General features: G+C 42.6%; 1 protein-coding gene across 5 annotated transcripts in view; it reads right to left on the bottom strand.

Annotated features, from left to right (window-relative positions):
- Positions 1-14,856, bottom strand: part of LOC128350314 (solute carrier family 22 member 15-like) — a 33,223-nt gene extending 18,367 nt beyond the window's left edge. For 4 of the 5 annotated variants that reach the window (XR_008319255.1, XM_053308417.1, XM_053308415.1 and 1 more), the window contains exons 1-6: positions 14,367-14,856; positions 10,800-10,946; positions 8,005-8,137; positions 6,892-7,056; positions 4,005-4,134; positions 1,064-1,285 (exon numbers count right to left, since the gene is read on the bottom strand). Coding sequence is in view for 4 of the 5 variants with exons in the window: in XM_053308417.1 (XP_053164392.1) it covers positions 1,064-1,285; positions 4,005-4,134; positions 6,892-7,056; positions 8,005-8,137; positions 10,800-10,946; positions 14,367-14,450 (881 nt within the window). In the remaining variant the exon portion in view is untranslated. Of the gene's footprint in view, positions 1-1,063; positions 1,286-4,004; positions 4,135-6,891; positions 7,057-8,004; positions 8,138-10,799; positions 10,947-13,722; positions 14,091-14,366 lie in introns of those variants that run through there. The other variant, XM_053308418.1, reaches the window with a different exon arrangement.
- Between the last annotated feature and the right edge of the window lie 844 nt (positions 14,857-15,700).

The following is a 15,700-nucleotide window of genomic DNA, read 5'->3' as shown; positions in this document are numbered from 1 at the left end:
TCTTCCCACAGCTGTTTCTTTCTGCCCACCCACTTCCAAGGGTGCTTGAGAAGGGAAAGCTTTACTCTATTGTGTCCTCACCAAACAGGTGCTACAGAGGACTGAGACCCCAAGTCAAAGCTCAGTCCCATCTCCTGGTTCTGTCTTCCCTTCCAGAAGAGATAAGGCATGGGGAGAAAAACAGCTCATCAGCTCCTTTTTCCACCCCTTTGTAGGACAGGTAAAACAAAACAAAGCCCGCATGGTGCCACAAGCGCCAACAAGCCTCTTGTCCTTTCATTAATATAATCCCATTCTACAACTACAACAAATATTTATATACAGCTTTTCAACAAAACGTTCTGAAAGCAGTTTGCATAGTAAAATAAAAAATAAAGAAGATGGTTCCCTGTCCCCAAAGAGCTCATGCTCTAAAAACACCAGCAACAACTACTGGAGGGTTGCTTGCTGGGGTCGGATAGGGACAGCAGCTCTCTCCCTGCTAAATATAAGAGAATCACCACTTTAAAAAGGTGCCTCTTGGCTCAGTTAGCAGGGCTTAGCACAAAGTCCCTTTATATATACACATGCCTTAGAGGTGCACAAAGAGCAAAGAGGAAATTCTAAATAAAAGCCATAATAGAGCTCACATTGTATTTCTCATAATCTTGATCCATTTTGCCTTCATGCCTCAAAAGACATCTGCAGTACTACAATTTGCTTAAAAAAAACAACAACTCAAAGCCCTCAGTTGGGGGGGGGGGTGAGTTCATGAAAAACAAAACAGTGGCTGACATCCAGACTAAATTACTTAGTAGTTACCCTAAAGGACTACTTAATTTCAACAGGACTTCTGCTAAGTAGTTTAGTCAGGATATCAGTCAGTGATCCCTCACGACTCAGAAGAACAGGTGATCAGGAAACAGATACTTATTACTCTTTGAAATAAGCAACATTAAAACTGTTCACATGCAACATCAACATAACATTTCTCAAGCAGTATAGGATTACCAACTTGTTACAGTTTTGCCTTTTTCATGTGTAATTAATTCAGACACTCTCAGAATCTCATTTTATTAATTACCAGATATACATCAAGATGACAGTGCGCCACCGAAGAACAGGGTGTTTAACCAGGTTTAAGAGACCAGGTGCTGAATCATCCTTTTTTACTGCTCCCAGGTACTGTTTCAGTTTCACAGACAACCTTTCTTTTCCGTTAGTAAGAGCTATGTATTGTAGAACCTCCTCTGCTTCTGCAGTTCTGCCTTGGGAATATAACCATCTTGGAGATTCTGGAAGCATACTGCAAAAGAAGCGTTAGAACTAATGCTTAATGACATACCATAGTTCCCTTTTAAAAATATTAACACAGGTGCCTGTTTGTTAGATAATTATATATTAAATATTCTTCAAAGTTCAACAAAAACTCCTAGAACAGAAAGCAATTCAATATACAAAACCTTACTTATAAAATTGCTATTGTTTAATACTTCAAAGGTTCTACAAACAATGAGAAAATTGTTATCCAAAGAGTTCAGTTACTGTGTTATCACCATCCATCCTGACACATACAGAATATGTTTACTATCAGGAACACTTCCAGCAAAACTACAATATAGTTTATACTCTCCCCTTATGGTTATATTCAACAAGTCATTCATTATAATCTCTGCTCATAACTTATATACATGAAACTAGGAAAGTACATAAACTAAACTGTTCAAAACTTCTAATAAAGCTGCACTGCGCTTGCAGAGGCCTCTGATCCCATCCCCCGGTAAGAAGAAGGGCTGGATTGTGTCCAATTTCTTTTTTTCTTCTTTTGTGCATCCTATATAATAAAATGCTAGGTGTCTGCGTCCGTGTCTCTGACAGGTGTTCTGGACATGCACGGAGCGCGTGCGCAGAACACGCCGAGGGAGACAGGGACGCAGACACCGGCCGCCATGTTGGCCGGGAGGAGGAGAAGCCGCGGCCCGAGAAGAAGCGGCCGCCGCCGAAGCCGGGCGAGGGGAGGAGGCGGCGGGGGAAGCCGGCCGAGGCCGCGGCAGAGCCGCGGCCTCGGCCAGAGGACACGGTACAGCCACCACCACGGTGGAGCTGCGGCCTCGGCCAGAGGAGGCGGAGGGCCCAGGCCGCGAGGCGGCGCACGGCCGCTTCCATAAGGGGGAGAGAGGCCGCCTGGAGGAGCTTGCACCACCGCAGCAAAAGCGGGCCCCGGCGGCTGCCGGGCAGGACAACCCTGCCGCGCCCAGAGGAGGAGGCCCAGGTGGGGGAGGGAAGAGAAGCCGCCCGGAGAAGCCGGCACTGCCGCAGCAGGAGCAAGCCCCGGCGGCAGCAGCGCCGCTGAGCAGGGCAACCCCGCCGCGCGAGGAGGAGCCGAAGGGCTGCCCTCGGCCGTGGGCCCCGGACAGCTCGATGCCCGGGTGGGGGAGGGGAGAACAAGGGGGCGGGAGGGGAGGGGCCTCTCTCATGGCACCAGGGAGGTTGGGGCGCGCATGGGGGGGGGAATGGAGTGGGCTCCATTCCGCAAAGAAGAGGGGGCGGCAATGCCAAGTCTGAAGGGAGCTGGGGAGCTGAGCTCCAAATCCCCAGAATATTCCACTGGCACAACAGGGCGAGCCAGTTGTTCCGAAGGAATGAGCTCGGAACGTTTCGAGTGTTCCAAGTGCAATTTTGGAGGTCTGTTTTTCCCTTGCTGACTGGTTTTGCAACTGCCTTCCAACTGGCTTGTAATCTCCTTGCTTGACTTGTTAGCATACAAATCAACTTGATTGGTATGATAGCAAAGGAAAAACAGCCCTTCTAAATGACACTCGGAATAAACTATGGTCAGCATCCAACTCAGAACAGGATTATTCTGAGCTCGAAACAGGCCCTTCATTTGAAGGATATTCTGTTTCAAGCTTGAAACACTCAAAATGGTCCATTTTGAGCTCAAAACATTCTGCACATCCCTACAACATAGTGTGTATAACTAGAACACATCACACTTCTAAGTAGCAAATGAGATATCGCTCACACACAATTCATTTTAAATTAACACTAGCTGGTGTGAAAGACATCCTAAACAAGCTGTTTTGTGCAATATGAAAAGAGAAAGACAAACCTACTGGAACTAACACATGATAATTGCTTGTTACATTAAAGTCATAACCAATTTAACTATTACAGTAATATTATTCATGTAATGTAATGCCATAGGCACACAGCAAAGAGGGAAAATATTTATTTTACTCACTTCAGATTTAATTAAATTTTCCCTGTAGATTTCTCTCTCAAATCCATTAAATGTCATTGTTCCATCTGCTACTCTGTTGCAAAGCACACCATCTACATGCAGCTTCCAGTTATAACTTCCTTATTGGACTGTATGGCCAAGTGAAGAAGTGTTGCTTAAGAAATTAGGAGCGGGCTACAAGCTTTCATGCCCACACCTCTCCCTTCCCTTTCCAGTGTTAAATCACCATGTAACTTTACATCTGAGGCTAATGCTGACCATAATTTATTTCTATCCCTCTCAATCTCATGGGCTCAAAGTGGCTTACAATATTTTTTTCCCTTAATGTTTAATAGTCCTGTCCCCAAAGGCCTCACAATCAAAACCCATTTTTAAAGGAACAGCTTGGGGGAATAGAATAGGCCACATGAAATCCAAATGACCTTGTAAACATAAAATATGTTAAGAAAGAAAGAAAGAATGTTGGCACTAGTTCTCTAGAGCTCTACCCAGAGGGTAGGCAGATGTAACTTCACAGATCTTGAAATGCTCCAGCAGCAATATCTACTGGTCAGCTCTATAACAAGAAGTCTGAAGTTGGTTTGCATTTGTGCTTCAGAAATGAAATACAATGTCAAAACCTTTGATATGGCAAACTAATACCTGCCCTCCATCAATATACTTACTCAACTTAAATGGGAAAACAAATCTTTCAAAGGCCAAGTCTACCTTTATTATTCTCCCCATTAGTGATATTACTCAATTTTTGGTTAAAAGTTTTACACTTAAAATTGTTACTTACAAAGATAGAAGGAAAAAGAAAAGTCCTGGAGAATTTGATACAAAGGCAAGCAAACGCCACTCCCTTATGTAATAACCCAGCAAGGCATAAATTGCTATACCAACTGCAAATGTCAGATTTGTTAGTGAGCCTGAAAATAGAAAAGGAATAAAAAGCTACTACATTAAATGCTGGCATATATCTTCTATCAATCAGCATTTTATTTATTAAGATCATAATTTTAAAAACCCTTACTCAAGGAGTCCACACAATTTCAGTCAGATGCTAATTGACACCAAATTTCATATAATTAACAACAGATGAACTTGTTGTTCTATAACACATTAATCATATTCTGGCCCAATTCAGATACAACAAGAAACCATGGCTTCTCCATATATGAACGAACCTCTGTAAGCCATAGGCTCATGAGCTCCCCTCTTCTCTTTATGTATGAGAGGGCAGCAGCAAAGCTTTTGCTTCACCTTTGAAATAAGTCAGAGTTGGAGAACCAAGATCCTAAAGCCCTGGTTTGATTCTGCTTTGCCTTTCCCAAACTGTGGTTTAATTCAAACTACTGTTCCTAAGTTCAGACATAACACAGAACTGCCGTTTACTTTAACATGAAAATGAAAGCTGTCATCTTCTCTCATGTGCAAAAGAAAGGAGAAGAGATGCAAGTCATTCACAGAGGTTTGTTCATGGAGCAGAAAACCTTGGTTTCCCATTACGTCAAAACTGGGCTACATTAATGGTCCTTCAATATGTCTACATCTTAGGGTAATGAATATAAAGCTATATGCTAATTTAAGAAATTGATTAGATTTCAGGTATTTAAGGGTGTGGTTTTTATAAAGTTTGGACAGATAAAATAAGAGTCAGGCACGCAACAGACATGAACTGAGAAAAGGTGTCACTAAGAAGTGCTGTAACTGATGTATCTTTGTATCCTTCAAAATATAGTCAGACTGGGGAAGCAAGAACTATGGCAAACACTAGGCAGAAAGTCATTTTCAAAATTAGCATTTCACTGCTAAGTGAAGACAATCCCACTAATTTCATTAGCATTAACTTAAGTCAATATACACAGAACTGCAACATAAGAATGCCATTTGTGTTTCCAGAATTTGCAGGGGGCGGGCGGGATCAGTCAAGGGAAATACAGAAGAATCAAATGCTACAGAAAAAAACGGTTGCTGGCTAGTGTGTATATCATTAATTACACTAGATACTGAAAGGGCAGTTTACAAGCTGTAGCTTACAGAGCCTTAGACACTGCTGTCATGACTACAAATACATCATCAAGACTATTGTGAAAGGCAATAGTCAGTGGCTCCTTTTCCCTGCCAACTGTTAATCAACAGTCTCTAAACAACACAGCACCTGAAATGGCAGGCAGCAGAGAGTGGAGCACTTCTTCAACTTCTCAAGGGCCAGCTCTGCCGGAAATGATACGTGAGCCAAGAGAGATCAACAGGAGGGAGAAACCATAAAAAGGAAAGTAGACAGAGTAGCAAGTTGGGGAAACAGCAACAGACAAATGGGAAGGAGCATTTGGGGAGAAGAAGAAAAACCAACAGGAGAATGAGAACAACATGACCATTCATTGCATTTTCTGAAAAGTAAGAACACATGTGGGGGGAGAGGGGGAAAGAATAGTACAGAACTGAAAAAGGGGAGATAATTTTAAAACATTACTTCAGTCCATGTTCCATTAACAGTTCACATACAATGGTATAAATGAACCCTGAGATATACTGGCTTCACACATTGCACTTCTATGGCTCAATTCTTCAATAATTGATGATTCACGGCTGAAGTGTGCAAACTAACTTCACTGAAAGCTGTATTCTGCATTTCATACCGCAAATTCTCTCTGTGGTGCTTGATTCACAATGCCTCATTCATATATACAAGTTGCCACTCAATGCTGTAGTTACTTATTGATAAACCCACTTGAATGCACCAATTCTCTGACAGTTTATTTGTCCAGCTGTGTTCATTTGGGGGAATTTAGACTGCATATCTTCAAAAAGGGCCATATTTAATTCTACATAATATCTAGCTGTTGTACATAAAACAATCATCACGAAGTTCAAAGGAAAAAACCAGGGGGCACATAAGATTCCTGCATACTGGAATTGATGCAGGATTACAGAATCTAGTGTTGGAATCACTTCCAAGTCTGACAACACACACCAGGTTTTTGTGTGATACTAATTGAGAAAAGATGAGGTGCACTGGGAAGGAAAGTTTCCTTTAAACTTTGAGAACCAGTATTTCAAATGGGGATGTTCAATGGGGTGGGGGGAGAGTCAAAACAGAACATTCTGCTGTGGAAGCAAAATTGGCGGCAACAGTCATTTCCTCAAGGTGCTGACCAATTGGACTAGGAGTTTTACAAACAAGGAATTCACTAACTCACACACACCCCGACATCTAGACTAACCTTGCACCAACCTACCAGCGTTTTCCATTCCATTAAAGTTTCCGACAATTCCCCCTTTCCCTCAGCAGTCGCTTGTGGCACCCAAAACTATGTGCCTGGGGGTTCCTTACCCCTCAGGACCATCATTCTGGGAAGCACAAGCAGCTGCAGTGGAAAGGGGGGTTGCCAAAAATAACATCCCCAATATGTGATGGAAAAGCCTGGAACATCAGCACAGGATTGTTCTGAGTGTCATTTCCACAAAAACAGCAATTAGTTGACAAAGTGCTCAGAAATCCCCATAGGCCTATTCTGGGTCTAGTAATTTACTAGATAGAGAAGTTTCCCACAGAAATAAGTGGGAGTCTAGACTGAGAATATTGACTTTGTCTAACCTACTAAACTCAGAAAAAGGCTTATTTTCAGGAATAGCAAGAACTACATTTCTTTTAGAGACTGAGCCAATTCTTTATATCTTACCTGTCAATGCCCAGAATGATTTTCCTACATATTCTTGTGTCAAAACAAATGACACCAAAGACATACCACCATTTGTCATCCCCACAAAAAAGCGTGACATTGCAAAAATTTCATAGTTTGGAGCAAATGCCGAAATATACCCAAAAATGATGTCAAAGAAGAGACCTGCACAAAACATATACGCTGAGTAAACATATGAATATATTCAAGAATGAAATATGAAATAATGAAAACAATGGGGGGGGGAGAAAATGCCATTTTCTCATTGTACCCTGGATGAAACCTTAGCTTCACCAAAATATATTATCACACATTATTTTTAGTATCTTGAAACATATCATTGAGGAACACTTAACACTATTCAAGAAAAAATTCTAGATGACTAAGCTACTTGCTAGCATTCACTTCTCCTACAAGGATAAAATGTGAAAGGTAAACATTACAACATCCTGGAGACATGGTCAAGATGAGGCATACCCCAAAATTTAGATTTACTGGCTATAAATTATTATATTATTAAATTATAATCACATTTATATCAGGATATACACTGCCTAGAGCTTTCGGATAGGGCAGTGTAGAAATGTAATAAATAAATAGCCACTTAACCCAGAGCTATTCCTATTAGGTTATATTAAATGGATACAAATATGTTCATTTATTGAAAAAGCGTTAATTGCTTCCAAATGGAAACCAATGAATATTTTTTCTATAAGATAATGACTTAATATACAGCTAAATTAATAAAACCAACAAATGATGTGCATAACAGACAAAATTCCTAAATGGTGATGTTTCTTCAATGTGGAGTTCATTCATAAGATACCAGGTGAGCCAATATAATCTGAGCAACACTCAACTACATCTGTTGTAAAATCTTATTGCTGTATATATACTTTTAAAGATATATGGATGTTATGTTTTCCTACATACATTTTGCAAAATAATTTTTTCAATTGTATAGATAATATCCATACAATTCATACAAATATATATAAATATGAACACTGTGAATAGTTTTTAATCCTAAAAATCTATTAAGTATTCATTATTAACTGCCAAGGTAGAAACATGCAGAAACTCTTACCAGAGACAGTTCCCATAAAGCCTTACCTGACATATACACAGGCTTCCTGCCCAGTTTATCTGACAATGGGCCAAAGAGGATATTTCCAATAAGCAGCCCAGCAAAGTACAAGGATGATGCCAGGCTCACCTTATATGCCTCATGCTTAATTAAATACCACTGTTGAAAACAAAAATGGATCATTTTTTACAGTTAAAATTACCATCACATAAACCAGTGACAATGCATCTAATTTCCATGGTTTGAGGGATAATCTAGACATGAGGGTGGCAGATCTATGTATCAGAATCAGATTGCAATCAATTTCCTGTATACCAGAGGGATTGCTGAATTCTGTTTGTCTCCCCCGTTGGATAATATCTTCCCCACCCACTCTTGCTGGAACCAATTTCGCTTTCCTACACTAGGCTAGTTGAATAAGACGCAATGCATACACATTGCAGAAGGCCTGGTATGAATGAAAGTGGGCTATCCTAAAATCACACAGGGTCTTCTATAGCCCCTCAAGGTCAGAAATCATCTCAAAAAGGTGGGCATAGAAGCACACTTATCTTAGAACATCAAGGACAGAGAAAACCTCACCGGTATGGAAAATATTTTGGAGTTCTGCATAGGTAGAAACTGCAGAGTGATACTGGTTACTATGGTAACTAGCAAAATGTCAAGTTGAATTCATAACAGCTACATGTTTAAACAGCTGGACCTCATATTTCAATCTAGTTCTAGGAAGCGACAGCTTTGAAGCCTCTGATGAAGTATTGATACGGAGGTTAATTATCAATATAAGAAACAAACAAGGCTGTACACTGCAGTGCTAATCCAAATTTGTGGGGGGAGATGTACTACAGAAATCACAACTGCAAGAAATGTGAAGTGTAGTAGAACAGAATGCTGGATCTTAAGGGATGCTAAGAAAACATCTCCCCCTATGATTCAGCATGTTATCAATCTGCATTGGCACATCCCACAACTACGGTTCCTGTATGTCACTTCTCCCCACCAACACCCTACCACTTGGAGCTGGAGTTCTTGCCTACACAAATCAAATCTATGTACTTAAATGTGTGGCTCTCATATTCAGTTTACAAATGCAGGAAATTCAAATACAGTTTTTAAGGGAAAGCCCCTTTCATTGGTGAAAGTAAGCTGAAAAGTAAGAGAGCATTAATTTTGAAGTGGGGGAAGGTGATGCTGACTTTTATACAACAGAGAAGAAACCGACTTGCAATAATTTTTTTTACATATTTCTGGACTCACCACATTTCCAGACCTTTGGCAAATTCTTAGGGGGGGGAATATGTAACAAATATGTTGACATGTCCAAGATAATTTCAGTTATGAATAATGAATTTGTTAACTGTTGGTGTCATGTGCAGAACATTACATAATTCTCCAGCAGGGACTTTAACAAGGCACAGAGGTACAATGTTTCAGATAATTATAAGCACTTCAATGAATATATCTGCTGGAGCAGAAATTTTACTATGCTGTAAATTACTGAGCATCCTCTCATTCTCACCTCCCCACAGTTCTCCAGCATATAAAGTAGCATGTACACTAAATACAAGAAATGCCTAAAGAGCATGAATAAATTACACTGGTAACGGTAGAGGATAATGAGAAAGGAAAGCAGAAAAGGGGCCTAACTATGCTTCCATCTGCTCACAATTCAATTTAAATGCTAACACCGCAAAGGTGAAGCTGCAAGAAAGATGCCAGCAATACTACATCTCTTTTAATGCTAGCTCTGGTGGTCCAATTTAAATAAAATGCTGGGTGCCTGTAAAAGAGGCACTTGTGAAGAATTTCACACTTCCCAAAACATACAGTTTAAAGCAGGGGTGTCAAACTGCAGCCCTCCAACTCCCATCATGCCTGGCGACTGGCTAATGTGATGGGGGATGATGGGAGTTGTAGGCCAACAACAGCTGGAGGGCCACAGTTTGACACCCCTGGTTTAAAGAGTTCAAAACCTGTGTACTACTTCTTATGCATGCAGCAAAGGCATACTAGTACATCTCCCCTCTAGGATACAGATCACTGATATGGGAGCACCACTTGGGGAATGGCCACAACCACTGTTCCCTTAAGGCGTGCGCACATGCGTGTGCTCACAAGTTTTTGGATGTCTCTCAGTTCGTTTTCGATCCCGCTCAGGTTGAATCAGGAAGGCCCCATTCTGAATGCAGGTGCACGCACACTGCCTTGATACTGCCACCCAGAACAAAACTCATTCCACACAGAGATGGAAAAATCAGAGGAACCACTGGCCATAATATGGGATAAGGAACATGCCATCAAGCACACGGAACCTGACATAAGCAAAAGCTTTACAAGCCTCCTCCAGTGGCTTAAATTGGGTCACAGACACATCAATTTAGTTTGGTTTCTTTGTTTCCTTTGCAAAGTTAAATTTAATACAAAATTATACTAGAGGTTTTATGCAAATGGCACCCAGATTATTCAGGTCCTGATTATTCAGGTCCTGAACACAAACACACAAGATCAAACTATGCATTTAACATAACATGTAGTTTGACCCTTAGCTAAAAAGCAATGCTAAAACAATTATGTATTTATTTAGACCAGAGCCATAATTCAAGTGACTTTTCCTTTTATCAGAGAATCAGTTTATCTTTAATTTATCAGTTTATCTTTCATTTAAAGGCCTGCAAAATACACCCAAGCCCAAAGTAAGCTTTTTTCCCCTTTCTGAAGCAACATCCTACACTGAAGCCATATGGGTTAAAAAAAAGAAAAAAAGAACCTAAAATGCAAATAGCAGCAAGCGGCAGAAGTAATAGCATAAAAATGTACTTGCCTCTGTTGCTATGGATGTGAAGTTAGTGGCAAACTTGACATGTTTGGCAAGAGCTTCCCTACTAGCTGGAATCTCTTCCTGATCAATATGATATTCTGGCACAGCTCCTACTAGCACAACAAGCATAGACTGAAAGGCCACAAACACCTTAAAAGATAAAACGAAGAGTTTATTTAGGGCAAACAATCAAATCACTAGATTACACAGGGCTATGCAGATGGGAGGAAGCTTAATTCTCAACATGTCACTGTGATTACCAAAAGCAGGGAAGAGACTCAGTTCCTACCCCAGTGGTGTCCAAGAATATCCCTTTACTTTCTCCTTTACAAATTAATGGTGGCTATTCACTTCTATAAGGCAAAGGAAAGCACTGCACTTTAGGCCACTATTTCACTGAGGGCAAAACTCCACCCTCAGCACTTCCTCAACTGGCCTTCACTTACAGGAATCCTGCAGTGGGCTGCAATCTGTCACTGTACGCAGAGCCCACTGAGACAAATTGCAAACCTCAGAGATACAATATAGAAGCCTTCTCTTCATAAACACACGGCCCATCATCAGTTTTCAAATATTAACAGGAACCCTTACAAAAAATGGACAGCAATTACTTTCCACTGCTACTGAATAAGGGCACATTGGTAGCCATATTTACTCAGGAGAAAGCCCCACTGAGCTCTCAGTGGCGTGTTCAGGTAAACATGCTTAGGATTACACTGTTTGACTATTAGGAAACACTTGGCTACTTAAAAACCATAGACCAAGGATTGACCAATCGTCTTTATTACTGTCTTAGACCAGGACATACATAACACAGCAGTACAGTCAATCAGAATAAAACAATATTATCATAAAAAGAAAAAAGAACTAAATTCTAAAATGCTAGTAGTAGAATGCGAACACTAAAACTATAACGCTACTTGTAAAAGACTTTCCAACATCACTACAGTCAAGGAGCTACTTGTGGCTGAAAAACAGAATTTGGCTACTTGGTGTGTAACATTAAAATCTTTATCAGATAAGAGAAATATAATATAAAATTCATGCAAATGAGCTGGCAATTTTTTTTTTAGTAAGAACTGGATTAACCTAGACTGAAGATCTAGGAAGAATACACATCGTAAGAGAACATGGGCTCTTGACTCAATAACACCAGAATAACATGGACAAAACCATTGGAAGACTGGAATATTGCAGTAAGGTAAAGTGTGCTGTCAAGTCAGTTAATGCCTTTCAGCACCTTCCTATATAGCTACTGCCTGATATAGGTGTTTCCCATAATCTGGGAAACATACCAGCAAGGATTCAAACTGACAGCCTCTTGCTCCCTCGGGAAGTTGCTTCCCAGCTGCACTATTAGGTGGCTTGAATCACCCATACATTAATGGAAAAGTTCAAAGTTCAAATACACCTCACTGCCCTAGTGATTATTCCTGTTACAGCAATTAAGAAAGCCCATTTGGTGTTGCAAGTAGAGCTCCGATAGGTTAACTTTCGCTGAACAACCATTCTGAAAAGGAAACCCCCCACCCACATTCCCAAAATGATCAGCTACCAAGTCCAGTTATGACAAATAACTCCACTTAGACCTACTCTATTTTCAACTTGAAACACGAAGACACCCATTCCACCACCTTTTAAAAATTATTAATAACAGGTATGGAAATCAGATCTACCAACTGACTTAAATGGGACAGCTGAGATGGCTGCAGTAGACCCAACCAGTGGTGTGATGGAGACCAGGGCTACCTATCCATTTCAGCAGGCTGGCAGTAGCAGTAGACCTGGCCTTGAGAACTGGGCAGCCAGATTCACTCACTGTTTTGGCCCCACACACACCCCAGCCAGTAGACTTGGCCACTAGAGTACACATAGTGGGTAGACCCGGCCTCCTATGCCAGGATAGCCCTGGCCATTGATACAAAGTGGCCAGGTCTACCTGCTGGCTGTCTTTCCTAGACTAGTAAACAGCCTCTGGGAACTGATAGCTATAGCCGCTGGCTCAAAAAGGGTCAGGTCTATCAGGCAGTTCACACATGGGGGACAGGCAGATACTGGACAGATTGCCTTTCCTCAAGGGCATTCCTCTATTTCATGGAGATGAAAACATATGGCAGCCTTAACTCCATACCCTTCTTCTGCTTCTTAGTTACTAACAGAGGGAACTCTGTTAGACACTCTTTAGGGCATTAAATTTGACCCAGAAGCCTCCAGCTGCAAATATCTAGACTACAGTGCCAGGAGTTAAATATGGGAAACCAAGGTTTATCTTAGCCAAACTTATCTCACCAGGCTAATGAGAGTATAAAATGGGTAGGTCTAATGAAAGTCTTTTAAAGTTACCAGTTAAAGTTACCAATCCCTAATTATTCAGGAACATTTTTTAAAAAATTTCTTCATTACTTTTAATAAAATTATTTACAAAAACTGGAGTTGGTAGGCACCATCTTAGAAGAGACACTCTCTTCTCACACAATTTTCCTTCAGAATTACTGTTCTGTTCATGTGTGAATACTGTGTGAACACAGTATCAAGAACAGCTGACAGTCCTAAAAAAGATGCCCCATGTGTATTACACCATACACTCAGAAGCAAGGACAAAATATAAAAGCATCTGCTTGGTGGGAAGTCTGAAGTTTCCCTTCATTTATTTTGATTTAATATACAAAGGAAGTATTCAGATCTTCCTCAATAGACACAACTGATTTGGGTTTGGAACTCTGCCAGTATATCTGAAGTCTCCACATTTTTTCAGGTAAGCCTCCTATACCTGACAGACAACAATTTCACAGGAAGTGTTCTTCTCCCCCTGACCTGCCAATATGATGCTGAGCCTTCACTTGCAGAACGGTTGCTTGTCAGAACCCCTACTACCCTTCCCAGTTACGATATTTTATTGCATTACTAGCATCCTCCATCCGCTCACCATGATTTCAACAGCGGGCGGCTCACATGCGGCAAGTTGGCATCCAGACTAGGGCTACTACATGGGAAAGAGAGCAGGTCTCCGGTATTTTTAACAGAAGAGCTACGTTTCCTCCCCTTGTATGACAAGCGGCACCTGCTGAATTTCCCTCTTCTGTGCACCTCTCAAAAGGTACAGGAGACCTGTCTTCATTTCTATATGGCAGCCCTAATCGAAGCTGTACCTCTACGTCCATTCACTTCCCAGTCAGCCCCACTGTTGAGATGCACTAAGCGTGTAGGGGACTGTCTGCAGCCCCAAGCCCCAGTGGACTACCCCGCGGTAGTGGTTCCAGTTCCTTCCAGGAGGGCCGAGCAGAAGTGCATAGACTCATTCCCTGCCCCCCCCACCCCCTCGCTCCCCCCAGCCACCAGATGGCGGCCTATCCACAAGCTTCATCTCGCCCACCCCCGTCTACGCAGCGCCCCCCCCCCGCTGTTGCCCTGACGACGCCTCGTCCTCTCCCCTCCCCCTCCCCGCGCCAGCTTAGCCGAACAGCCAACGCAAGGGGCGAATGAGGAGCCACCAGGGCGGAAGTGGGGAGCTGGGGCGGCCAGGTTGGTGGCGGGGGCGAGCAGGAGCATGGCGGTTCTTCCAACTCCCACCTGCAGCAGCACCAGGAAAGCGGTGAGGCGCTTCTGCCCGGGGCCAAACTCCCCGACCAGACCAAACGCTTCGTCCAACTCCATGGCTCTGTCGGACCCCCGCGCTGCATCCCCGTCGGTCACCGAACGTCAGCGGCGGGGCCCTTGAAGGCTGAGTTGGCGGCTCGTCGTCGTCGTCTGTGGGTGCTGAGGTGGCCAGGAGGGGGAGAAAGAGCGAGAGGAAGACTCGGAGGCGCCCTCTAGCGGCAACTGATTTCCGTCGGTGAGCCGACAGAAAGCCGACCAGTCTCCGCGACCGGGTTAGAACGCTGCCGCTCCACCCGCCCCCTGCAGGCTCAAGGAATAAGCCGCGCTGGGAAGGAACGCGGGCTCGACTGCAAAGGCTTATGGGAAAAGTGGATTCGAGAGTCGTGTCGTCCTCCTCCAGCTTCTGCCCACGTTGGTTGTGGTGTGATGCGCAGCACGATCCGGATCCTGCCTGTTTGGGTGCAGGACGCATAATTGTGACTCATAATAGTGTATGAAACGCTGCGAAAAACGTACAGTATTAAAAAAAAAAAAAGCAGGCCACGGCAGATGGGCTTACAGTGTAATTTAAACAGACTGTCTAAATTAAATTGTTCCATCTAATTTCTACGACCAAAAAGTAACGGGAGGGCTGGTGTTGCGTAGCGGTGCCGTACCAAACGCCTGTGCCTGCTGGTTAGCCTTTTTCTCTTCCCATCCCAATGTCTGCTCTTGCACTAGGTTTTTCCTCTCCTCCGCCTCCTTTTCCAAGCCAGAGAAACGGCTGTCTCGGTGGCATTGCGTGGGAGTTGCGGCGGCTTCCTCCCCTGGCAAGCGTGCTTTGCAGCCGAAAGCAAAAGGCAGGCGGGGGGGAGGAGGAAACGTAGCTGCTGCTGTCAAACAAAACCAAGGCAAAGCAGCAGGTAGCGGCTGGAGAGAGTATTTTAAGCGGCTCTAGGGCATGTAGGGGGAGGAATGAGGAGAATGCACATAGCTTTCAGGAAGCGGCTGCCTGCGCTGTATTGAGTAAATCCTGTGAAGTGTAATCTATGAAAACCACTGCCCTGGCACCCAAATCTTTTAATCAAAGCCTATTGTTTTTGTGTGCGTGTTTAAATGCTGTTTGCTTTCAACAGAGCACTCAGGTCACAGGTTTTTGTTTGTTTGCTTTTCTTAGCACAGATTTCGTAGTACTGCTTTCTGAAATCTCGCTTAATTTGACCTCCTGGTTCTACATTATAGATGCTGACGACTCGAGCCAGAGTCGGTAGTACAATACTACTACCACTAAATAGTTTTCATCGACTCCTTTTTAACTTTTATATTTG

The sequence above is a fragment of the Hemicordylus capensis genome, chromosome 3 (genome assembly GCF_027244095.1).
Source record: "Hemicordylus capensis ecotype Gifberg chromosome 3, rHemCap1.1.pri, whole genome shotgun sequence".
In the NCBI taxonomy this organism is placed as follows: Eukaryota; Metazoa; Chordata; class Lepidosauria; order Squamata; family Cordylidae; genus Hemicordylus; species Hemicordylus capensis.
This window is presented reverse-complemented; position numbering and strand designations above follow the sequence as displayed.